The sequence below is a fragment of the Silurus meridionalis genome, chromosome 28 (assembly GCF_014805685.1).
Source record: "Silurus meridionalis isolate SWU-2019-XX chromosome 28, ASM1480568v1, whole genome shotgun sequence".
In the NCBI taxonomy this organism is placed as follows: domain Eukaryota; kingdom Metazoa; phylum Chordata; class Actinopteri; order Siluriformes; family Siluridae; genus Silurus; species Silurus meridionalis.
The window spans coordinates 287,501-314,313 of record NC_060911.1 but is presented as its reverse complement, the minus strand read 5'-3'; the positions used below and the strand labels follow the sequence as shown (position 1 = coordinate 314,313).

Below are 26,813 nucleotides of genomic sequence, written 5' to 3'. Positions count from 1 at the left end.
ACTGAAGGAGCTGCTCAGAGATGAAACTGTTTCATACAGGGGCTGAGAGACGTTCTGCAGTAATGATGATAGTTTAGCTCCCATTCTCCTTCTCCCACCTCCTGTACAGTGTCCAGAGGAATCCCCAGGACTGAGCTGAACTTCCTGATCAGCTTGTCCAGTCTCTTCCTGTCTGCAGTAGAGATGCTGCTACACCAGCATACCACTCAATATGATATGGCTGAGGCCAACACAGAGTCAAACAGGGTCTTCAGTAGCTCTCCCTGCACTCCAAAACACCTTAGTCTCCTCAGTAGGAAGAGTCTGCTCTTTCTTGTAAATTGCCTCATTATTATGTGTCCAGTCCAGTTTGCTGTTCAGATGAATACCCAGGAATTTGTAAGAGTCCACTCTCACAATCTTTTTTCCCTGAATGTTTACTGGTGAACCTCCAGTTCTTTGGTTTTTCCCGCGTTTATCTGGAGGCAGCTCCATTGGCACCAGTCTACAAAGGTCTGGATCAGTCCTCTGTGCTCCCTGTTATCATCATCCGTGATCAGACCGACGATAGCAGAGTTATCAGAGAACTTCTGCCAGTGGTCAGTGCTACTGGTCGGTAGTCCCCAAAGTCTTTTGGTACAGGCACCACACAGGATGTTTTCCATAGCTGTGGCAACTTCCCCAGTTCAGGCTCAGGTCAAGCATGTACAACAATATGCGTATAGGTCTTACGGAGCCTGGAGCTGAAGCCGTCTGGGCTGGCAGCCTTTCTCATTTTGATCTTTCTGAGCTCTATTCTCACCTAGGCTTCTGCAAGGGGCATTGTGTATTGGTTGGAGTGGGGCTGGAGGGGAATTAGTAAGGGTGGAAAGGTTAGGTCTCCTTGGTTAGCCATGACTCCATGAATATCATGATGCTACACTCCCGGAATTCCCTCTGATGCTGGGTAAGAGTCGCTTGCTCATCCATCTTGTTGGGTAAAGATCTCATATTGACGATGGACAGGAGTGTTGGGCTGTAACATCTGACCCCTGGTGTAAACCAGATCAGCGCCTGATCTGATACCTAATACCTGATGGAGATGTTTAGGAGAGATGACAGTGGAGTTTTTAACTAGATTGTTCAACAAGATTTTGGAAGGTGAGAAGATGCCTAAGGAATGGAGGAGGAGTGTGCTGGTACTGATCTTTAAGAACAAGGGAGATGTGCAGACCTGCAGTAACTACAGGGGAATAAAGTTGATCAGTCACACCATGAAGTTATGGAAAAGAGTAGTGGAAGCCAGGCTGAGAGAAGAGGTGACCATCTGTGAGCAGCAGTATGGTTTCATGCCGAGGAAGAGCACCACAGATGCATTATTTGCTTTGAGAATGTTGGTGGAGAAGTGACAGCGCATGTAGGACGTTTTGGAGACAAGGTGAGGGAGGTGAGATTGAGATGGTTTGGACATGTTCAGAGGAGGGACATGGGGTATATCAGTAGGAGAATGCTGAAGGTGGAGCCGCCAGGAAGGAGGAAAAGAGGAAGACCAAGGAGGTGGTTTATGATTGTGGTGAGGGAAGACCAGAGGTGGCAAAAGTACACACATCCTTTACTTAAGTAGAAGTACAGATACTCATGTTTTAAAATACTCGGGTAAAAGCTGAAGTACTGATTATACTTTTGTACTCAAGTGAAAGTAAAGAGGTTTTGTTTCGGACATGTACTTCAGTAAAAAGTAGTTATTACTTCTACCTGTTTTAGTGTCACGCTGGGAGCTGAACCTCACATTATATTAATATTAGGGCTGTTAATCAAATTAAATATTTAATCACACATTTCTATCTGTTCTAAATCTACCATATATTAATACTTCCTGTTTTTAATACTTTAAGCAACATGGACATGGAGAAATATGGATGCAACATGGAGCATGAAGACAAAAAATTCTTGTAAATGATTTAAAGTAAAAATGGTGGTTTAAATGATGTAAATCATCAGGACACCAAACGGAACCTTTGCTATGTTTCCACCCGGACAGTTAATGAGGTGACACCAGAGAAACTGCACCTCTTCCAGTGAAGAAGCTTTTCTCATAATCAGACTGGTTTCTGGTCTGTAATGGTTTTATGGGATTTATGGAATAAATCATAGCGATTACAGAATCAGAGAATATTTGTATTCGATGTGAATGTGGTTTATGTAAAAGACGTGGAGTTTTCTACACATATATTTATTGTGTCTGTGAGGTAAATATTCACTGAGATTCAGGTTGTTTTATTGATGTGTTTGTGAAGATTTGTGTTACTTTATTTTACAAAAACACAGCGTTTTGTTGTTATTAAAAGTGTTTACCAATAAAATTAAACATTTTACAGATTTGAATGATGAATTGTTTTTATCTGTACGATCAATAAAGACAGTAAGTTAAGTTTGTTTTCTCCATTATGAGGGAAAAACCCACAAAACACCACCCAGAGGGTTCATTGTGTAAATCATGGTGGATTTGGGGTTTGATTTGAGACTTGGTGCAGAAATAAAAGAAATGTTTACTGATTAAAAATAGTTTTCGGTGGAGTTTATTTTATTTATTTTATATCTAAGTAAAGAAAGGACGTCAGGAATAAGTGTATGTTTTGCTGAAGGTTTTAATTTCGCCTCTTTTATATTTAGTTATTTATTTAATAATAATAATTTATTTAATAAAATTTAGTGCCGTTTAAAAGAATTAGAGTTTGAATTTTGCCAGCCAAATATATATATATATATATATATATATTAATACAAATGAATTAAAAATGTTGTTACCTAATGAATGTGTCCAGGCAGAACATCCACATAGAGAACACAAGCAGAGAAAAGATGATGATGATGATGATGTTCAGGAATGTCTCTGATTTCAGTCATGTTTACATCACTGACTCCTTCTATCTCATCCACGTTATCTTTACTTCTTGTTGCTTTCTGCCTGCTGGTAATAAAGTACCATATTTTTCGGACTATAAGCCGCTACTTTTTTCCCACGTTTTGAACCCCGTGGCTTTAACAACAAAGTGGCTTATTTATGAATTTTTCCCGGTTTCACAAACTTCAAGCCAAAAAACTGAACCCCATAACATTAGACCAGTGAAATTTTCGAACGGAAACAAAAAAACGCACCTCACCTGTGTTCTGAGCTGCACGGCTTCGGGAGAAAAAAGGTTTTTTTTAAACGCACGATGATGCCAAAAGATAAACTCCCGAGAGAAATAGTTGTGAAAGGAAGAAGGAAGACGGTGAACAATGACTTTCTTGGTCGGCTACTGTTTAGATACAAGCCGTTGTAACGTGTTGAGTCTGGGTGAAGGGAGAGCTCACTAACTCCAGTTACAACAGAAATCATAAACACAGACGGCTTTCCAAAACTCGTGCTTTTTTATTATTCTTATCAACAGCATTACGGGTTAGACAAAGAAACTTAGAAATGAGCATCAGAAAATAATGAGCACATAATCCTCAGTCTTACACACACGTAGTAATAGTGGAAGAAATGCAGCAGCAGGTTATTCCCAAAATGCCGCTCTGCTCTTAAAGAAGCGCAACATATTTCACCCGTTACACCATGTAACAGACACTGTCTTTCATTAAAGCCTGTGTAAAGTACATTAGTTTCAGTGTAGACCTGCAGCTTATAGACAGGTGCGGCGTATTTATGTTAAAAATAAAAATCTTTGTTAAATTCAGCTTATATATGGGTGCACTTAATAGTCCGGAAATTACGGTTCTTATACTTTATTTCCCTCCACTGGGGAACACATGCGGGTAGTTGGTTTGAAAGATGTTCTAATGGGAGCAGAAGAAGAAGAAGCAGACTTCACTATTTATTTTTTAGACTTTTTACTTTCACTCAACATTTTTACACAAATATCTGTACTTTGATCTTCTAGTAAAGAATAAAATAAAACCCTCTTGACTTGACTTCTTACATTTTCAAAACAGACTTATTAGTTTTAATCTGTCTGGTGACATGATCAATATTTCTTCTTCTCATTGCGCTGTTTTCTGCACATCAACCTGTTTATCATTCTGCTGCTTATTCAATCTCCCACTGCTGCATCATCTCCTGTCTCTCTCACACCAGACTAGTTTCTGAAGCTCACAGTGAGCAGGCAGAAGGCAGTAAGAAGTCTGGGGTTAACGTGGATGAGACAGAGGGAGTCAGTGATGAGAACATGACTGAGAACGGAGACATTCCTGATCACCTGATCATTATCATCATTGCTTTGCTTGTGTTCTATATGGTAGATCTTCAGCCTGAATACCTTCATTAGAGAACATTTGAAATTTGTATTAATATATGAATATGATGAGGTTCAGTTCCAGTGTGACACTAAAACAGGTCGTAATAATCACTAGTGTTTACTGAAGAACATCTCAGAGCACAAACTTCTTTACTTCACTTCAACTTTTACCAGAGTCTTTTATAACCTCACTATCTGCACTTCTACTGAGTGAAGGAGGTGTGGACTTTTGTCACCTCTGGGGTGTGTGTGTGTGTGTGTGTGTGTGTGTGTGTGTGGTGTGGTGGGGTGGTGATTGGTATTGTCCTTATGGAACTCTGTAATGCATGGCGCTTGTCTCAGTTTCTTGTGTACTTACAGTACACTAAATAATTCATAAGTGCTTAGAAAAGCATTGTGTCACTGACACACACACTCACACGCACACACACACACACACACACACACACACACACACACTTGTGAGATAGTAATTGGTGGAGCTTATTATTCAAACTGGAACAAGTGCATTCTCTCTCTCCTGTTTCCCACGTTAATTTTTCATTCTCTCATACACACACACACACACACACACACACACACACACACACACATCCTTTTCACCCCAATTCTGGAGAGTGTATTGAGTGTCACAGATCCCAATTAATGAGAAGGGGCAAGTTCAGGATTTAAGCTTTTGTTCATGATAAACGAAGTGTGTGTGTGTGTGTGTGTGTGTGTGTGTGTGTGTGTGTGTGTGTGTGTGTTTGGTGAGATGTGTTAGATGTTCTAATCATAAGTAATGAAATATTTCTTAACACAATTTAACCTAATGCACGGATCTGTACATAACCAGATCTCTCTCTCTCTCTCTCTCTCTCTCTCTCTCTCTCTCACACACACCTCTCTCTCTCTCTCCTCTCTCTCTCTCTCTCTCTCTCTCTCTCACACACTCTCTCTCTCTCTCACACACACCCTCTCTCTCTCTCAGTCTCTCTCTCTCTCTTTTTCTCTCTCTCTCTCTCTCTCTCTCTCTCTTTTTTTTAAGTGTGGTTATTGGCATGACAAAAATTGTACATTTGTATTGCCAAACTGATTGCAGCCGGGCTTCATACAATTATTGGAAAAAATAAATAAAATAAACTAAGATGTTTACAAAAAAGAGAACAAAAGATGCATTTAGTTGAGAATTAAAAAAAAAGAAAACTGGTGAAACATCGTGTATAAAACAGGAATAAAACAGTTTAAACGGATATTTGTAAAGAAGTTGACCTGCATGTATTCGATCGAGTGGTTTTTTTTTCAGGAATGTAAAAAAGGTCCAGGTTTTTAGGTTTAACACTTTTTCTTATTTCTTTAAGTTCTTTTTCAATTATTGAGAAATTGAATGCGTTTTGATTGTCCTTAATTGCCATTTATATTTTTTCCAGTTGTTTGATTGTTTGATTTTGCTTACAGTGTGTTTGTTTGTATTTTATTAAACAATGTTTGAAAATGACTTTCTCATATTTCTCCATTTTAATGGCCAAGTCTTATATTGTTCCAGTGATCCCAAATTTGTTTTGTATTAATAGATGTTTTCATTATTGTCAGCTGTTTTTGGGTTTATTGTGCTTTTTTTGATTGTGTGTTTGTATTGTTTGTGTTTCTCTGCGATATTTGTGTCTTTGTGTTTTCTGATTTGAGGATTTTTGTGATTATGGGGTACCAGATTTTCTCCAGTTTCTGTTTTTAATGATCAAATCAAATCAAATTTTATTTGTCACATACACATACATACAGGGTACGACAATCAGTGAAATGCTTTTAACGACGGTCCGGCATGAGGGAATAAAATAGGGTAAAAAGGGGAATAAAAATATAAATATAATAACAAAATTTAAGAAAAATATAGTAAGAAAAAGAAGGCAGATAAATAAAGATATAAGGATATCTAAATATATATGTATATATACATACATACATATACATATATACCTATATATACACATACACAGAAAATGTTTATGGCAGTGTGCAGTTAACCAGTAAACAACAGTAAACAAGTTAGGCATGTTTTTGATTGTCCATAAGTGTCCGTGTGCAGTAAGGTGTGGTGTAAAGTGTTCTTGTGCGGAATGGTGTGGTATAAAAATAAGAATATAAGAAATATGAAATAAATATGAAAAAGAAAATGAAAATATGAAATGTAAAGTGCACTGTGCTGTGCAAGTCCAGTGTATAATGTGCCGTAGCACGAAAAGTGTGATTGTGCAGGGGAAAAAAAGGGTGATGATGGAGAGAGTGGGCCAGTTTTTAGATCCTGGGTGTTTCCTGGTTTAAACACCGAATGGCCTGCGGGAAGAAGCTCCTCCTCATTCTCTCTGTGTTCGCCTTCAGGGAGCGGAAGCGTTTCCCCGAACACAACAGAGAAAAGAGTCCATTGTTGGGATGGCTGAGGTCCTTCACAATTTTCCTGGCTCCGCGTGCTGTAGATGTCCTGCAGGTCAGGGAGCTCGGTGTGGATGGTACGTTCAGCTGAACGCACCACCCTCTGGAGGGCTCGTCTGTCCTGCATGGTGCTGTTCCCGAACCAGGAAGTGATGCTACCCGTCAGAACACTCTCAATAGTGCAAGTGTAAAAAGTCTTAAGCACCTGAGAGGGTAGTTTAAAGTCCCTTAAGCGTCTCAGATGGTACAGACGCTGCCGGGCCTTCTTCACCAGGGTGTTGATGTGACAGGACCAAGACAGGTCCTGTGTGATGTGAACACCCAGGTACCGGAAACTGTCCACTTTTTCCACTGGAGTCCCGCAGATGTTTAGCGGTTGGTATGACCGCTCCTGCTTCATGATGAAGTCCACGATCAACTCCTTAGTCTTGCTGACGTTCAGGAGAAGGTTGTTCTCCTGGTACCATCTCTCCAGGTTTTTAACCTCCTGTAGGTAGGCCGTCTCGTTGTTGTTGGAGATCAGGCCCACCACAACGGTGTCGTCAGCAAACTTGATGATGGTTGTGGAGTTGGAAGTGGCCACACAGTCATATGTGTACAGTGAGTACAGCAGGGGGCTCAGAACACAACCCTGGGGAGCTCCAGTGCTGAGGGTGAGGGTGGATGAGGTGTGTTTTCCCACCCGTACAGCTTGTGGTCTGTCCGTCAGGAAGTTTGAGATCCATTGACACAGCGGCAGGCTGAGTCCCAGGACCTCCAACTTAGAGGTGAGTGTGGAGGGAATTATGGTGTTGAACGCTGAACTGTAGTCCACGAACAATATCTTTGTGTAATTCCCGTTTCTTTGGTCCAGGTGGCTGATAGTAGTGTGGAGAAGATGTGCAATTGCGTCCTCAGTCGAACGGTTCTGACGGTACGCAAACTGTAGTGGGTCCAGTGGGTCCAGTGTGTCCGGTAGTGAGGCAGTGATGAAGTCTCTGACCAGTCTCTCAAAGCACTTCATCACTACTGAGGTCAGAGCTACAGGGTGATAGTCATTTAGGCAGGCGGGCTGGGGTTTCTTCGGGACAGGGACAATAGTGGACTGCTTAAAACATGAGGGGACAACAGACTGTTCCAGAGAGAGGTTGAATATCTCAGTAAACACCGGTGCTAGCTGGTCAGCGCAGGCTTTCAGAACCCGACCTGTGATTCCATCTGGTCCTGCTGCCTTCCTGGTATTCACTCTCTTGAATGCCCTCCTCACGTCATGCTCCGAGATGGTGAATGTGTTTACCTCTCTGGCTCTCTCAGCGTGCATGCTGGTTGTGCCACTAGCGCCGCTAGCGTGGTTAGCTGCAGCCTCAAACGAGCGTAAAGGTGTTTAGCTCGTCTGCCAGAGAAGCGTCCGCATTCACCATTCTGGAAGATGGTGTTTTATAGTTCGTTATTGTCCTTAGTCCCTGCCACAGGCTCCTGGAGCCACCTTGTTGGAACTGTGACTCCAGTTTCCTCCCGTAGCGCCATTTTTCATCCTTCACCGCACTGCGAACACTGTAAGCGAGCCCGGTGGCGAGCCCCGTGTTGTAGGCAGCGGAGCGGGATCTCAGATCGTCGCGGATGGTTTTATCCACCCATGGCTTCTGGTTGGGAAATGTTCTGATAGTGTTTTTTTGCACCGTATCATCCGTTAGTTTCCCGATGAATCCCACAACCGCTTCCGTAAACATGTTGACGTCATCAGAGCTGCGCCGAAACATGTCCCAGTCTGCGTCATCCAAAGCGTCCTGCAGAGCGGCCACCGATTGGTCCGTCCAGCGTGCGACCTCCCTCTGAACCGAAGCTTCCTGTTTCAGCCTTTGTTTGTAAACAGGCATGAGGAAGATGGCAGCATGGTCCGATTTCCCAAACGGTGGACGTGATTGTGCCTTGTAGCTGTTCTTAAATGTTGTGTAGCAGTGGTCCAGTGTTCTTTCGCCCCTGGTGGGGAAGGTGATGTGTTGATAAAAGTTCGGGAGTGCGCGCTTGAGGTTGGCACTGTTGAAATCTCCGACCACAATGAGCGCAGCGTCCCGATGCTGTGTTTGTTGTTGCGTTAATGACTCATGTAAGTCCCATACTGCAGTGTCCGTGTCCGCTTGAGGTGGAATATAAACGGCACTGACTATGACCGAGCTGAATTCCCGAGGTAGATAGAAGGGCCGACATTTGATGGTCAGTAGTTCCAGGTTTGGTGTGCAGGAGCGTGAAAGAGGAACAATGCTCGTGCTGTCGCACCAGTGTTTGTTCACCATCAGACACACTCCACCTCCTCTTGACTTCCCCGACTCCAGTGTTCTGTCCATGCGGTAAACCGAGAAGAACTCGGCCGGCTGGATGGCGTGGTCTGGTACCGCTGGGTTCAGCCATGTCTCGGTGAAGCAGAGAAGGTTGCAGTCCCGAATGTCTCTCTGGAACTTGACCCTTGCCCTGTTGATTGTTTTGCTGATTTTTCAAATATGTCATTTAAATATTTTACAGCCAGATTGACGTCGTCTTTAGTGTGAGAGTAGGTGTTATTTAGAAAGTTATCTAACAATGCTTTCTGATAATCTTCTGCACTGTTCTTCAGCCCATCTGTATGGTTTTCTGATGTTCGGCAGCTTACTGGGCTCCGTGATGATGTTTTCTGTGTTTTTGAGATATGCAGTAATTTGACTGATCAGACAGAGGGGTTGGTTCTCTAACAGTAAATGATCTGAGAGATGAAGGATCTGTGTCTGGTATCATATAATCCACTGTACTGTTCCCAAAGGTTCAGCAAAAAGTAAATCTCCTCATATCCTACCAATGTACAGACCCAGACTTCAACAGAGCTGCAGAAGATCTTTTGCATTCTTATTTACTCAAAAAGAAAAAAGCCAAAATTAACAACCTGGTGGACACTACAGCACAGGGGGTGCTGGTCCACTCACACTTCAAAAGCATTACTAAGATGGATGCTCCTTCTAAGTTCTTCTTTAGTTTAGAAAAAAAGAATGGATAAAAAACATTTATGCATGCTGTGTAAACAGAATCAGGGGATCTCGTGTCAGAACCTTCTGCAATTCACCAGAATGCAGTCAGCTTCTATTCGAAGCTGTATAGCAGTGAGCAGTCAGGGGCACAGGAGGTGGAGAAGAGCTTCCTCAAGGACCTGCCAAGCTCACAGAGTCAGTGGCTAAGGAGTTGGATAGAGAGCTGACAATGTCCGAGCTTCAGGAGGCTCTCCAAGGCATGGAGAATGGACAGGCACCAGGAATAAATGGTTTCCCTGTAGAATATTGTAGATAATTAGAATTTATTTAAAGTGCCGTCCTGACCCACCTGAAAAACTAGCGCCCAGTGTCACTACTGTGCACTGACTGCAAGCTGCTGTCAAAAGCATTAGCCTCGAGACTAACGGAGGTGACGGAGCAGATCATTCACCATGACCAGACGTACTGTGTGCCTGGCCGGTCGATTTTGATAACGGGTACCTAATTCGTGACATTTTGGACATCTCCAGGCTATTGGGCTTAAAGTCTGGTCTGATTCTCCTAGACCAGGAAAAGGCTTTTGACCGGGTTGAGCATGAATACTTGTGGAAGGTGCTGGAAAGCTTTGGGTTCAACCCTGGTTTCAGAGCCATGATCAAGGTGCTGTACAGTGAGATTGAGAGTGTACTGAAGGTTACTGGTGGTTTTTGTGCTCCTTTTAGAGTGTACAGAGGGGTCAGGGAGCAGGGAGGTGGGGAGCTGACACTCTTAGGAGGCCTGGTGTGGAAAAGAGGTGGTTTTAAATACCTGGGTGTCTACCTGGGGAGTCATGAGTTTTTAAATAAAAACTGGGAAGGCACTGTAGAAAGATATCCTACAGGGGGCGAACGCTGTTGGTCAAGCTTGGCAGCATCGTCTCCCTGGCACAAGCTGGCGTGCGTGGATCCGCCACCAAATCCGCCACAGCTGGTGAGCCTCTTCTCAATATTATTAACTCCTCACTATCTTTAGGTCACGTCCCTAAACCCCTCAAAATAGCAGTTATTAAGCCCATCATTAAGAAACCTAATCTGGATCCAAACACACGATCAAATTACAGACCAATTTCAAATCTCCCATTTATGTCTGAGATTTTAGAAAAGATTTTCACTGCCCAGTTCTGTTCCTACTTACAAGAGAACAATATCTTTGAGGAGTTTCAGTCAGGTTTCAGGCTCCATCATAGCACAGAAACTGTTAAAATCACTAATGACCTGTTTTTAGCTTCAGACCAAGGCTTCATCTCGCTGTTAGTTTTACTAGATCTTAGTGCTGCATTCGACACTATAGATCATGATCTCCTCCTCGATCACCTACAGAATTACATCAGCATTCAGGGACAGGTGTTAAGCTGGTTTAAATCCTACCTGTACAATCGTTACCATTTCGTAGACTTAAATGAGAACTATCCAGGCTAATGCTAGTAAATTATGGCGTGCCACAAAGTTCAGTTCTAGGATCCCTGCTTTTCACAATATACATGCTTCCCTTAGGAAATATTATTAGAATTAGCTTCCACTGTTATGCTGATGATACCCAGCTATATATCTCATCTAAACCAGGCGTACAGCTCAATTAGCTCGGATAACTGAGTGTGTTAAAGAAATAAGAGACTGGATGACCCATAACTTTCTACTATTAAATTCTGATAAGACAGAGATTTTGCTCATCGGCCCAAAAAAAACCAGTACACAGAAGCTCCAGCATCTCAACCTGCATTTAGACGGATGTTCTGTAACCACTAGTTCAACAGTAAAAGACCTGGGAGTTATTTTAGACAGCAACTTATCTTTTAAAAATCTTATCAACCAAGTTACAAAAACAGCCTTCTTTCACCGTAGAAATATTTCTAAGCTAAGAAACATGTTGTTTATATCTGATGCAGAGAAGCTCGTCCATGTGTCCATTACCTCCAGACTGGACTATTGTAATGCATTACTAGGTGGATGTCCTGCATCATTAATAAACAAGCTTCAGTTTGTCCAGAATGCAGCAGTCAGGTCTCACAAGGTCGAGAAAATATGATCATATAACCCCAATCTTCTCATCCCTACACTGGCTTCCTGTTAAGTTACAAATCCACTACAAACTACTACTACTTACTTATAAAACACTAAATGGTTTATCTCCATGTATCTCTCCAGTCTTCTAACACGCTACAATCCGTCACGCTCCCTGAGATCTCAAAACTCTGGACTTCTAGTAGTTCCTAGAATAGCAAAGTCCACTAAAGGTGGTAGAACATTCTCACATTTAGCTCCTAAACTCTGGAATAGTCTTCCTGACAGTGTTCAGGGCTCAGACACACTCTCCCAGTTTAAGTGCAGATTAAAGACGTATCTTTTTAGCGAGTTCTACACATAACACACATCACATCATAACCTTGTGCTCCAGAACATCTGATCACCTCACATTATCAACTTGTGCTGTTAATATCATGAACAGCAGCTACGCTAATTCCTCTCCACTGCTTCTCCTCTCTCCCCATCCCAGGGCATCCTGAGGTTGCTCCAGCTCCAGTCACGTCCCACCTCATGAAGATTGTGAACCTTTAAAGAAGTAGATGCTGCAAACATCCCGAACCATCTAGAGACGTACCAGTGCCAAATGGATCCCACTTCATGTGGAGTTTGGACATTGTACTTCTTTGAGTGTTTAAAGGCTCTGGCATGGAGAAGCTGGTGTTGAATCTGTGATGATCTCAGATTTGAGCTATTTTATGAGTTGCTCAGTAGCTCCTAGTTTTATAACCATAATGACTGGCAGAGCTATATTGTGTTTTGTGTATTTAGCTTGCACTGTCTTGTGTTGTCTTTGCATTGTTTGCAAAGACAACACAAGACAGGTTGCACACCAGGTTGCACACATGCACTTTATCTGGCGAGGACACTTAGTTTTTAACCCTGTGTTTTCTGTTTCTGTGATTGTTGTTGTATGTAGCACCAGGGTTCAGGAGGAACGTTGTTTCATTTCACTGTGTACTTCATCAGCTATATATGGTTGAAATAACAATAAAAGTTAAACTCATAGTTAAACTTTCTTTCAGCTTCTCCCATTAGGGGGCGCCACAGCAGAGCATCTGTATTCATGATCCGCATGTTTGATTTGGCACATGTTTTACGCTGGATGCCCTTGCTAACACAACCCTTCCAATTTATCCGGGCTTGGGACCGGCACTAAGAGTGCATTGGCCTGTGCAACCTTATTGGCTGGGGTCGGTTCCCTGACCGGGGATCGAACCCGGGCCACGGCGGTGGGAGCGCCACATCCTAACCACTAGACCACCAGGGAACCAGAAATGGTGCTAGTTAAGGTGGTAAATGACTGTTATTGGCCTCTGATCAGGGTTTTGTCTCTTTACTTGTTTTGCTCGACCTCAGTGCAGCTTTTCACACCATTAATCATAATCTCCTGCTTGCTGGACTGGAGAACGTTGTTGGAATAAAGGGAACAGCTCTCTCCTGGCTCAGGTCTTATCTGACTGATCGCTATCAGTTTGTTGATGTAAATGGTGAGTTCTCCACACTCTCTGAGGTAAAGTTGGTGTTCCACAAGGATCTGTCTTAGGCCCATTGTTTTTCTCTTTATATCTGAAATTATACATAAACATGGTATTCGCTTCCATTGCTATGCTGATGATACACAGCTGTATATTTCAGCAAAGCCAGATGAGAGAGATCAGCTTAACAATGTTGAGGAGTGTGTAAAGGACATTAGACAGTGGATGCTTGATAACTTTCTTCTGCTCAACTCAGATAAGACGGAAGTACTTTTACTAGGACCACATGCAGCTAGAAGTAAACTTTCTGATTATGTAGCATCTCTGGATGGTGTTTCTGTCTCAGTGTGTACAGCAGTCAAAGACCTTGGTGTGATTAAGGACCTGAGTCTTTCCTTTGAGGCTCACGTAAACTTCTGTACCAGTATGATCCTCCACACCTACTTAGATTAAAAGGTGCAGGCTATTTGTTGGTACCTCAAATAATGCCAGCAGGGGGCAGATGTTTCTCTTATAAACCCCACAGTTATGGAACAACCTTCCAATCAGTGTTCGGGACTCAGACACAGTCTCAGTGTTCAAGTCGAGGCTGAACACATTTATTTAGTGAAGTCTTTAGTCAGTAGGTGTTTGTGAGGTAAAGGAGCAGATCTGGAGGGCACATGGATATGGAGTGTTTGGTGAACTGGGATATTTGGATGCTGTCGTCTCCTCACTCTCACACGTTCACTCAGGTTTGTTGATGGTGGTGTGGTGGGTCGTCTCTTATCCCAGAGATCCTCATGTCTGTATTTCCTTCTGCTTCTCCCTTTTAGTTCTGCTGCTACAGTAAATCTTACCAGAGTCCAAACTGCACAGTGACATTAACTTTCATACAACAATAAGGAGACTTAATAATCCATATCCTTCTCTTCCTGTCACCCTCTTCTCTCTCTCTCTCTCTCTCTCTGTGGAGATAAACATGCTCCTGAGGTTCCAGTGACCACTGTTCCTGCTCCTCTTCCCTCTGTGGATTTTCCCACTTCGTCCTAGTCTGCCTTTGGATAGTTCGTTTGGAGACGACTCTGTGCAGCTGGAGATGTTTCTCATCAATGCCTTGGGTGGTTCAATGTAATTTGCAGTAAGAATGGGCAGATTTGGACTGTAGTAATATCAGCAGTCTGTACACTGACTCAGGACTACAGTTTGCTCTGATCTCCATCACTGCACCTCAACATCGTTTATCTGTAATAAATGGACATTCGGTGGAACCCAGATGAGGATGAGGTTCTCTCTTGAGTCTGGTTCCTCTCAAGGTTTCTTCCTTCTGCTGAGATCCGAGCGGAAGCTGTGGTATCTAATGGAGGGAAAAAAAAGATTAGTTGAGTGTCATCTGCATAGCAGTGGTAAAAAACCCATGTGAGGATATGACTTCACCAATGGAGTGGGAATAGAGGGAGAAAAGGAAGGAACTAAGTAGCGACCCTTGTGGGAGCCCGTGCAGACTCGCCACTGGACGGGGCAGATGTGGATCCCAGTCTGCACGGGGCAGATGTGGATCCCCTCCATGATGTGAGAGAAGTGATACCGGTCTGTAGTTGTTGATGTCTGATGAGTCCAGAGCAGGATTCTTTAAGATGGGAATGACCCTTGCTTGCTTGAAGGTAGTAGGCACACATGTTAAGGCCAGATGTCATTTATGATTGTGGAGATGAAGGGCAGGAGATCTTGTGTGATGGTCTGAAGCATAGTTGAAGGGATTGGATCCAGAGGGCAGGTGGTGGGATTGCAAGATTGGATGACTTGCAGTATCTCATAACGCATAACTTCTGACAGCCACGGTGTGGGACAAGAAGCCTTCTTGAGTTTTGTAGTCAAGGGGCAAAGAAGGTCCATGGTTGAGGAAAGAGATGAGAGGAAGGAGTCAGTAGCAAGTCAAGTCAAGAAGCTTTTATTGTCATTTCAACCATATATAGCTGACGCAGTACACAGTGACATGAAACAACGTTCCTCCAGAACCCTGATGCCACATAAAACAGCATAAAACAAAAATCACAGAAACAGAAAACACAGGGTTAAGGACTAGTAAGTGTCCTCGCCACATAAAGTGCATGTGTGCAACCTGGTGCAAACAGTGCAAAGACAACACAAGACAGTGCAAGACAATACACAGAACACAAAACAGCTCCGCTAGTAAACATGTTGTAACGAGACAGTGAACAGTAGCAAAAATGTAAACAAAATAATGTCAACAAAATATTCTGCAAAAGAGCAACAGCAGCAATAAGAGAGACAAGTCAATTGTTTTTCCATAGAATAGGAAGAGAGATTGAAACGGAAGCCAGGTGATGATCAGAGATTGGACGTGGAGTGGCAGTCATGTCTGAAGCTAGGGTAGGGCGGGTGAAAACCATTATTTTTACATATACTTTCCACCTGCTTAATGCCAGTTTAAACATACACATGTTCTAACATTGTGTACCTGCTTTTCACCAGGTATAGAGCTGCATAATGTCTGTAGTTAAACAGGGTTTCTGTGTTGTGTAATTGTCAGTAAAATCCTGCACATTTTCTAATTCTGCAGTTTGTCTGCATCTTCTCTAATGTTAGTGTTATGTTCTGAGAATGTTGGTCATGCTGAGCTCTCAGAGGAGAATCTGTCCAGGTTCAATGTCTCCTAACCATTTCACTGTGATGTTTTTTATCAGCTTATATAATTATAAAAATCAAGATGCTTTGCGTTACTGCTAAATCACTTGAAAAGAGAGAACATTTATCTCCAACAGGCTTCTGTACTTCAAAGATTAAACATCTTGAAGGTTGTATTCGGTTTGTGAGGTAAAAATGAACTGAACACAGAAGTACAGGAATCAGCTGACTGTTGACTGTTCCGGTTTTTCCTGCGATCGATTGTTGTTTCATCTGCTGTGTTTGTGAGTTTATGGTTCAGACGATGGAGATCTGAAAGCTGGATGTATGAAATGATGTGACTTCTGAAATCTGTCTACAAAGAAAGCAAAAGCCACATGATTTACAACATCAGGACAGAGCTGACATTGAGTGCACAGGGATCTCAGGGAAGTCTTCACCTTCTACCATTTCTGTTCCATCTGTTTCTCTTCATCTCTAAACTAAACCTTGAGTGTAAATAACATCCTGTAGGCAGAGTCCCACTGCACCATCTCTCTCTCGCTCTCTCTTTCTCTGTACAAAGAGTGTGTGATTTATTTTGAATCAAGGACATTTTCACTTGGCAAAACACTCTGTCATTTATCACACGCATATCACACATCCTTTATTTCTCCCTCCGTTTCCATCCCTTTCTCTCTCCCACACATTGCATTCCCAACACTAGCGCTTGCATGCAGAAAGACACTTCAACGGTGCTCTATTGATTTTGTGTAGGAGCTCAATAAATAAAGACCTGAGGATACAGTTACCCCTTCAGCCCATAAATCTTCATCTTTAGTGGGGTAGAAAAGGGGGTGTAGAATGCACTACTGCAGGCCCATGCCATGTCCAAACTAGGCCCACACCAGGCCCACACAAGCCCCATGCAAGGTGCACAAAAGCCCACACCAAGCCCATACAAAGCTTACACCAGACCCACACCAGGCCCAAACAGATCTCACAAAAGCCCTACACCAGGTGTACATAACCCCATGCCAGGCACACGCAGTGTCAACAGAGACATGGCCCCTCCCCAGAATTACTGACCCTCTAAAACCTCCCATGTATTTACATTACTCTTTAAAGAAACCTCAACAAGAAAACATCAACAACAAGAAACATCATCAAATCAGCCTTCAGATCTAAACCTTACACAGAGACCTAAGAGGCTAATCATCTTCTTACAGTTTCACCTTCACAAGGAAGTGATCTACTCGACAGCAGGTGAACAGTTGTCTCTTAAACTTGATGAATTGGAGGCAGAAAAAATTGACAAGTGTAAGGATTTAAGATGTACAAGATGGTGATGTCTAGATGACTGGATCAGAACTTCTCCAAAATAAAAGGTGTTGTGGGGTTTATTCCAGTAGGTAGGAGTTAGTACCTATCAAAAGTGCTGGTGAACTGGTATCCTGGTGACAGGCTTGTTGACACGTAAAGTTCATTAATGTATGTGAGTAGAAAGGGCAGGTCTGTCTGGGCCGAACCCACGGAAATTCACAAAAAGCTGAAGAAGAAAAAAGTCAGAACCCACAGAGCATCACAGCTTGCTGCATATGAAGCTGTGTAGCTGCAGAGCGCTCTGAGAGACCATGATGAGCCTGTACATCAGCCAAAGCTCCTACAGTGGACACCTGAGCATTAGAACTAGACCATGGGCCAGTTAAAGAAGATGGCCTGATCATGGATCATACTTTTTTTCCAGAATGCATTATGGAAATAAAAGCAAACCAGTGTGATGCAATGGCAGTGATCTGTTAAGAAACCTTAAGGTCTGATGTTCATGTGGATGATACTTTGATGTTAGGTAACACTTACCTGGACACTGTTTCAGATTTCCTGCAGTTAAACGAAGGTGTTCCCATCTTTCAGCAGGATGAAGCTCCCTGGACATCCACCCTGCTATATACTGCCCAGGAACACCTTGAGGAATGTCACAAAGAGGTAGGTGTTGTGAGGTACTACACAAATTATTCAGCTACCTGAGCTAATTAACAAATATAACAAGCAACAACCAATCCAGCTATGTATTTCAGCTAGTTTTAGTTTTGAGTAGAACTGAGCACTTGGATAAATGATGTCTCTGTAAAAGAGCTTCATGTGTTTGTGCCGTGACCCGGACGGCTTGCTAGCATCAATCTGAGTGTCATATTATTTCATTATAAGCCATATCAAAACATTAATATTTGTGCCAAATGTTTTATCAGGGCTCTGTATGTTAGCTAGCAGCATGCTAATTTGATGTCCCAGTCTGCTAGTTCAGTCAGGCTATTTAGCTGTAAAAGACCAGAGGGACACATTATTCAGCGCCGCTAATGAAGGTCCAATTATAAAACCAGTTTCACTAGTTAAAGATGGTTCTGATGTGCTGCAAATGTACTGAACCACATTCCACTGAATCATACTGAACACTTTACTTCAAACAACACAGAGCTCTGTGTGTGTGTGTGTGTGTGTGGAGCAGTTTAATAACATGTAATAATGTGTTTGACATGATGGTAATGGTGCTGTAGAGATATTCAGCTGATTGCCTTTTAAAAGTCCAGAATTTGTTTGATGCTTTACAGTTTTGAGTAAAAACGTATGTAGTAGCTGAATTCCAGAGTTAACGTGAGGAACGAACAGCAGCATCTCTGAGGAGAAAACAGCTTCCAACAGACATTACTCAGTTATTATTATATTCTACTGAACTTTATGTCAGGAGCGATGAGTGGAAGGAGATAACAGGGGTATGGAGAAAACAGGCTTTAATAAAAAGTAGCAAACAGAGCAAGACAGCGCAATGGGGCAAAGGCAAAACACAGTCTGAAAAACCAGTTCAAAAGTCCAAATGCCAGCAGACAGAGCAATGCAAGAAAGTCCAAAAATCCAAAAGCCGGGAAAACCGAAAACAGGATTGAGATCCAGAATCAGCAATCAAAAAAATTATTCAGGGCCCGGTAGCTGAGCAATAGAGGGCAGATCAAAAACAGTCCAGAGTCCAAACCAGTGTAGAGGCAAGGCAGGGGTCAGGATCAGGGGTAGGAAACAGGAACCAGAACAGGCAGGGTGATAAGAGTACTTTCAAGGACTTAGGAAGCTGGTGAGATAATCTCGATAAATACAAAAAAAAAGCTCCTTTTTTGGTAGTAATGTGTGTGTAATGTAAGTGATGGTGGTAGTAATGGTGTTGCTGGTAGAAATGTGTGTGTAGTGTAAGTGATGGTGATGGTAGTGGTGTTGCTGGTGGTAATGTGTGTGTGTAGTGTAAGTGATGGTGGTGGTGTTGGTGGTAGTAGTGTAAGTGATGGTGGTAGTAGTGGTAATGCTGGTGGTAGTGATGTGTGTGTAGTGTAAGTGATAGTGGTAGTAGTGGTAATGCTGGTGGTAGTAATGTGTGTGAAGTGAAAGTGATGGTGGTAGTAATAGTGTTGCTGGTGGTAGTAATGTGTGTGTAGTGTAAGTGATGGTGGTAGTAGTGGAGTTGCTGGTGGTAGTAATGTGTGTGTAGTGTAAGTGATGGTGGTAGTAATAGTGTTGCTGGTGGTAGTAATGTGTGTGTGTAGTGTAAGTGATGGTGGTTGTAGTGGTGTTGCTGGTGGTAGTAATAATGTGTGTAGTGTAAGTGATAGTGGTTGTAGTGGTAATGCTGGTGGTAGTAATGTGTGTGAAGTGAAAGTGATGGTGGTAGTAATAGTGTTGCTGGTGGTAGTAATGTGTGTAGTGTAAGTGATGGTGGTAGTAGTGGAGTTGCTGGTGGTAGTAATGTGTGTGTAGTGTAAGTGATGGTGGTAGTAATAGTGTTGCTGGTGGTAGTAATGTGTGTGTAGTGTAAGTGATGGTGGTTGTAGTGGTGTTGCTGGTGGTAGTAATGTGTGTAAGTGATGGTGGTTGTAGTGGTAATGCTGGTGGTAGTGATGTGTGTGTAGTGTAGTGATGGTGGTAGTAATAGTGCTGGTGGTAGTAGTGTAAGTGATAGTGGTTGTAGTGGTAATGCTGGTGGTAGTAATGTGTGTGGTGTAAGTGATGGTGGTAGTAATAGTTGCTGGTGGTAGTAATGTGTGTGTAGTGTAAGTGATGGTGGTAGTAATAGTGTTGCTGGTAGTAATGTGTGTGTAGTGTAAGTGATGGTGGTAGTAATAGTGTTGCTGGTGGTAGTAATAGTGTTGCTGGTGTAGTAATGTGTGTGTAGTGATGGTGGTAGTAATAGTGTTGCTGGTGGTAGTAATGTGTGTGTAGTGTAAGTGATGGTGGTAGTAATAGTGCTGGTGGTAGTAATATGTGTGTAGTGTAAGTGATGGTGGTAGTAATAGTGTTGCTGGTGGTAGTAATGTGTGTGTGTAGTGTAAGTGATGGTGGTAGTAATAGTGTTGCTGGTGATAGTAATGTGTGTAGTGTAAGTGATGGTGGTAGTAATAGTGTTGCTGGTGGTAATAATGTGTGTAGTGTAAGTGATGGTGGTAGTAATAGTGTTGCTGGTGGTAGTAATGGTGTTGCTGGTAGTAATGTGTAGTGTAAGTGATGGTGGTAGTAATAGTGTAAGTGATGGTGGTGGTAGTAATGTGTGTAGTGTAAGTGATGGTGGTAGTAATAGTGTTGCTGGTGGTAGTAATAATGTGTGTAGTAAGTGATGGTAGTAATAGTGTTGCTGGTGATAGTAATGTGTGTGTGTAGTGTGTGATGGTGGTAGTAATAGTGTTGCTGGTGGTAGTAATGTGTGTGTAGTGTAAGTGATGGTGGTAGTAATAGTGTTGCTGGTGGTAGTAATAGTGCTGGTGGTAGTAATGTAATGTGTGTAGTGATGGTGGTAGTAATAGTGTTGCTGGTAGTAATGTAATGTGTGTAGTGTAAGTGATGGTGGTAGTAATAGTGCTGGTGGTAGTAATGTAATGTGTGTGTAATGTAAGTGATGGTGGTAGTAATGGTGTTGCTGGTAGAAATGTGTGTGTAGTGTAAGTGATGGTGATGGTAGTGGTGTTGCTGGTAGTAATGTGTGTATAGTGTAAGTGATGGTGGTGGTGTTGGTGGTAGTAATAGTGTTGCTGGTGGTAATGTGTGTGTAGTGTAGTGATGGTGGTAGTAATGTGTGTGTAGTGTAGTGATGGTGGTAGTAATAGTGTTGCTGGTGGTAGTAATGTGTGTAAGTGATGGTGGTAGTAATAGTGTTGCTGGTGGTAGTAATGTGTGTGTGTGTAAGTGATGGTGGTTGTAGTGGTGTTGCTGGTGGTAGTAATAGTGTTGCTGGTGGTAGTAATGTGTGTGTGTAAGTGATGGTGGTAGTAATGTGTGTAGTGATGGTGGTAATAGTGTTGCTGGTGATAGTAATGTGTGTAGTGTAAGTGATGGTGGTAGTAATAGTGTTGCTGGTGGTAGTAATGTGTGTGTAGTGTAAGTGATGGTGGTAGTAATAGTGTTGCTGGTGGTAGTAGTGGTAATGCTGGTGGTAGTAATGTGTGTGTAGTGTAAGTGATGGTGGTAGTAATAGTGTTGCTGGTGGTAGTAATGTGTGTGTAGTGTAAGTGATGGTGGTAGTAATAGTGTTGCTGGTGGTAGTAATGTGTGTGTGTAGTGTAAGTGATGGTGGTAGTAATATGTGTAGTGTAAGTGATGGTGGTAGTAATAGTGTTGCTGGTGATAGTAATGTGTAGTGTAAGTGATGGTGGTAGTAATAGTGTTGCTGGTGGTAGTAATGTGTGTGTAGTGTAAGTGATGGTGGTAATAATAGTGTTGCTGGTGGTAGTAATAATGTGTGTAGTGTAAGTGATGGTGGTAGTAATAGTGTTGCTGGTGGTAGTAATGTGTGTGTAGTGTAAGTGATGGTGGTAGTAATAGTGTTGCTGGTGGTAGTAATGTGTGTAGTGTAGTGATGGTGGTAGTAATGTGTGTAGTGATGGTGGTAGTAATAGTGTTGCTGGTGGTAGTAATAATGTGTGTAGTGTAAGTGATGGTGGTAGTAATAGTGTTGCTGGTGGTAGTAATGTGTGTAGTGTAAGTGATGGTGGTAGTAATAGTGTTGCTGGTGGTAGTAATGTGTGTGTAGTGTAAGTGATGGTGGTAGTAATAGTGTTGCTGGTGGTAGTAATGTGTGTAGTGATGGTGGTAGTAATAGTGTTGCTGGTGGTAGTAATAGTGTTGCTGGTGGTAGTAATGTGTGTGTAGTGTAAGTGATGGTGGTAGTAATAGTGTTGCTGGTGATAGTAATGTGTGTGTAGTGTAAGTGATGGTGGTAGTAATAGTGTTGCTGGTGATAGTAATGTGTGTGTAGTGTAAGTGATGGTGGTAGTAATAGTGTTGCTGGTGATAGTAATGTGTGTGTAAGTGATGGTGGTAGTAATAGTGTTGCTGGTAGTAATGTGTGTGGTGTAAGTGATGGTGGTAGTAATAGTGTTGCTGGTGGTAGTAATAGTGTTGCTGGTGTAGTAATGTGTGTGTAAGTGATGGTAGTAATAGTGTTGCTGGTGGTAGTAATGTGTGTGTGGTGTAAGTGATGGTGGTAGTAATAGTGTTGCTGGTGATAGTAATGTGTGTAGTGTAAGTGATGGTGGTAGTAATAGTGTTGCTGGTGATAGTAATGTGTGTGTAGTGTAAGTGATGGTGGATTTGGTAGTAGTGTCAATAGTTTCCACAAAATGTTTATTCCATTAACTGTTTGTTTCTGCTTTAAATCAGATTTTTTTTAAACAGTTAGAAAAATTTGAGAGAAACATAAACATCTTCAGCATGATTCAGCTACAGGAACACAATTAAAGTGCCACACCACCCAGTGTGTTCCACCATCTGCTTTTTACACACACACACACACACACACACACACACACACACACACACACACACACACACACACACACACACACACCATCCATATTGTAAGTGCAAGTGTGGGTTGACCCTTGTTGGGGAAACATATTGTTTCCTGATTTACCTCATCCCCTGTCGTGTGTGTGTGTGTGTGTGTGTGTGTGTGTGTGTGTGTGTGTGTGTGTGTGCACTGAAGACAGATCTCATTCAAGTTGCTTTAAAGCTTGTTACAGCTTTTCACCTTTTATCTTAAATGTGTTACAGGGACAATAGTAAGGTCACAAACTATATTAAGCTGGTTTTTAGATTCTCACTTAACCGGTTTAAACCAGTCTAAATTCTCACTTTACCGGTTTAAAAACATATTTATGATTAGATGAAACTGATGACTTTATTAACTTTATAATATGATAACTTTATTTGGTATTTCACCTTACTTTCTGTCTTATTCCTCCTCATCTGACCCGACCCCCCCCCCACCCCCGCTGACCCTCGCTCTCTCTTTTTGATTTTTTTCTATGATACTCTTTATTACTCTCTCTTCTGATCAGTAATGTGCTGTGCTTGGAGCTGCAGCTTGTGTGTGTGTGTGAGCGAGAAAGAGATCGATCACCATGATGAGATCAGCCTGATCGATAACGAGCAGATCAATCTGAATATCGTCTCGTCTGGAGCTCGTTTACACACTTCCATCATTTATAATTCCTTTAATGCGCTCCAGTAGAGAGCATCTGCTTCCCTTCACACACTCGTCCAACTGTGTGTGTGTGTGTGTGTGTGTGTGTGTGTGTGTGTGTGTGTGTGAGAGAGAGAGAGAAAAACAGTTTTAGATTTCAGTGTTTGTACTGCATGTGTGTGTGTGTGTGTGTGTGTGTGTGTGTGTGTGTGGTTGATTATTATGCTTTAATTAAGAGGTTTCGAGTTTCAGTGTTTAAAAATATGATCTGATTACACACACACATACACACACACACACACACATATATGCACACAACTGTACACACGCACAAAATCCTTTCTCCACCCTTCATATATCCCATCATGGTGGTAGAGATTTATCTTGGCTGCAGAATGTTTGTGGATCTTCGTTATATTTTGCTCTGAAATCCAGTCTGATCTTCTGCCTCTTACTACTGAGGTTCCTATCATGTTCTTTGTCTTCTGTATATTTCTGCTCCTCAAGACCTTCACTCCTGCACTCTGCTGTTTTTCTTTTCTGCAAATGTTCCCCTAGCTGATCTGCAGAGTTTTTACTACTCCACTGGTTCCTCTCAGGACTTTTCAGGACATATCAAACTGGTGTGTTTTTTTCTCTTATCTACAGAATGACTGGTTCTGCCTCTGTAGGCGCCTTTCTGGTCTTCATGTTGGTTTACCAGTAAACAAAGGTGAGACCCAGGACTCGTATCCTGAGCAAACATTCAGTTATATGAAGTGTTTAAACACTGATCTGCACGCCTGCGACTCCTGTCTTTCCCTCACACACTCCAACACCAGCACCGATCAGCCAAGCTGAAGCTCTGATCTCAGTGTCTGTGTTCATCTCCTGCTCTCAAACTCACAGAAAACCCAGAACATACTGCCTCACTCTGCCAATACCTTTGAGAAAGGGACTTTATATATCTCCCTCTCTTTATCTCTCTCCTCCTCCTCTCCTCCTCTTCCTCTCTCTCCCCCTCTTTATCTGTCTGGTGATGGATTAGTATGTGTGTTTTATAAACTTGCTGATTTATGATCTCGTATTGTTTCTCTGTTCGACACGCTTTTATTCTCTCCCTTCTTTCATACTCTTACTGTCATTCTTTCTATTTTGCCCTCTCTCTCTCTCTCTCTCTCTCTCTCTCTGTATGAATCTGTTCTTTCCTATCTCCCTTTTTTTTCTTGGAGAGTGTGTCAGGAAGTTAAACTTGAGCTTTTGTATTTGTTTTGGATGATGGATGGTTCAGGGTCTGGCTCAGACGTGGTTCAGACGTGTTGTTGTGGGTTTGTAGAGCATTGAAGCTTCTCCCGGAGGTATGAGGTGGTACCAAAAAGTTTGGAGATTTGCTCTGTTTACAAGAAAGTACTATAGTTATCTATGTTTCCACACGATCACCTTCAAAATAGTCCCCTTAGACAGCGATACAGCTCCCAGTGCTCTTCTTCATCGTGTTCTGGGAGTCTTCTTTTCCAAGCGTGTAGAGCATCTTCTGCGAGTCACGCAGGATCACAAATGGTATCAAAATGGCGAGGAGGATCTTCATCTTCAGGAAGGGGGCAAAGTCCACAGGAGCCAAATATGAAGATTAGGATGGGTGTGGAAGTGAGATCATGCAGTTTCTGCAGTCTCCGCATGAGCTTCTGGTCACAATAACACAATACCGGTTGCACAGCTGGACCATGTCTTTTGGCACACTGACTTATAAAGGTCGGTGCTCCCTGTGACTGTGCAGCCTCCTGCTCAAATGTACGAGGTGCCATTAAAAAGTTTCATGTTTTGTGTCACTGGAGGACAAGCAAATAATAAAAAACAGAGCTGAAAATTAAGCTGCAGTTAAGAATGTTCTTTAAGGAGGAAGTTTAAGAGTGATGTAGAGATGGGTTCTCCTGCAGAACCTCAGGGTCCTGTAGAGTCTGAGATCTGACCGTGGTTTTCTTCGAACGCTGTAGTGAACTCTAATAAAAATGTAATATAATGGGAATGATTTCATTTTCTATTCCATTTCTCCTCTCACACACACACACACACACACACACACACACACACACACACACACACACACAGATCACATTTTAAATACAACTTCATATTCTAATGCATTTTAATGTAAATCTAACAACTGGATGTGGCACTTATTATATTATACTTTAATCTAAACATGCAGATTTCTATTAAATATTAAATCATTAATATTTTATTTAAACCTCACTTTCATAATCTCTGCATTACACACCTATTACTCTTCATCATCATCATCATCATTACACACTCATTACTCTTCATCATCATCATCATCATTACACACTCATTAATCTTCATCACACTGATTACATTTATTCATCTACAAACCACAGTACATTTTCTTACTCTGTGTGTGTGTGTGTGTGTGTGTGTGTGTGTGTGTGTGTGTGTGTGTGTGTGTGTGTGTGTGTGTGTGTGTGTCTGAAGAGAGGATTAAAGTGCTGAAAGATCAAATTTTAATGTGAATAAATGAAAATGAGTTTTAAAGGAAGCTGCAGATTTACAGCATTACAACAATACATGCCCATTTCACTGATTAAACCTGAACACACACACACACACACACACACACACACATGCATGCATATACATTGTTAATTAAAGCTGTTTGTGTGTGTGTTTAACATGAGAATGTTAAATGAAAATGAAATCATATTTGCACTAATTAATATGCAAATACATATTAGTGGGCGGAGTCAATTCTAATAGATTGATTTATAGCTTGTTGTATGATTTAATAAATCTGAACACTTTGTGCGTGTGTGTGTGTGTGTGTGTGTGTGTGTGTGTGTGTGTGTGTGTGTGTAGATCATTATGATTAAAGCTGAGTTTCTACATCTTAATGTATATATTTGATTAAAATAAAGGTCCAAGTCATTTATTTCTGTTTCCTGTACGGAGGTAATTGAGGTTTTTATGAACAAGTCGTATGTGTGTGCATGTGTGTGTGTGTGTGTGTGTGTGTGCATGTGTTTGTGTGTGCACGTGTGTGCGCATGCGTCATCACTGAGGCAACTCAAATCATATAAAGGTTGCTTCTGGATGATTATTAGTGAAGGTCATGGTGCTTGTATGCCAGTGGAGATCCCACCAGAACAGGGTCATGTGATCTACAAACAGGAAGTGCTGACCTAAGAATCAGACGCAGTTCAGGTGAAAATGAGACGGGAAACTACAGTAAACACCACCTCGGTGTCATCAGACAGGATCTGAGTGTATACTGCACACAGGAACAGATTAAACCTGTGTGTGTGTGTGTGTGTGTGTGTGTGTGTGTGTGTGTGTGTGTATAAACTCTCCTGAGAGAAGATTGATGCAGGAATGAATAGAGATGCAGTTTGATAAACGAGGCCTGGTGTGTAAATCTCCTGCAGCCTGCACACTTTATTTCAGCTCTCAGTAAATCACAACCTCTGTATGTAAACAACTGTGTGTGTGTGTGTGTGTGTGTGTGTGTGTTTCTTTGTATCAAATCCTCCCAAGCCAATAAATCTCCATGTCACAGT

The 26,813-nt window shown here is 42.1% G+C and overlaps 1 protein-coding gene and 1 non-coding gene across 6 annotated transcripts in view; one reads left to right on the top strand and one right to left on the bottom strand.

Annotated features, from left to right (window-relative positions):
• The window catches only part of LOC124381492, an 88,175-nt gene that overhangs the window by 48,263 nt on the left and 13,099 nt on the right, over nt 1–26,813 (top strand). For 3 of the 5 annotated variants that reach the window (XR_006924854.1, XR_006924855.1, XR_006924856.1), the window contains one exon: nt 17,682–17,753. Coding sequence is in view for 2 of the 5 variants with exons in the window: in XM_046843196.1 (XP_046699152.1) it covers nt 17,610–17,753; nt 23,911–23,974 (208 nt within the window). In the remaining 3 variants the exon portion in view is untranslated. Of the gene's footprint in view, nt 1–17,603; nt 17,754–23,910; nt 23,975–26,813 lie in introns of those variants that run through there. The other 2 variants (XM_046843196.1, XM_046843195.1) reach the window with 1 other exon arrangement.
• trnag-ccc lies at nt 12,881–12,952 on the bottom strand. The gene has a single exon. It is a non-coding gene; the product is annotated as a tRNA-Gly (tRNA).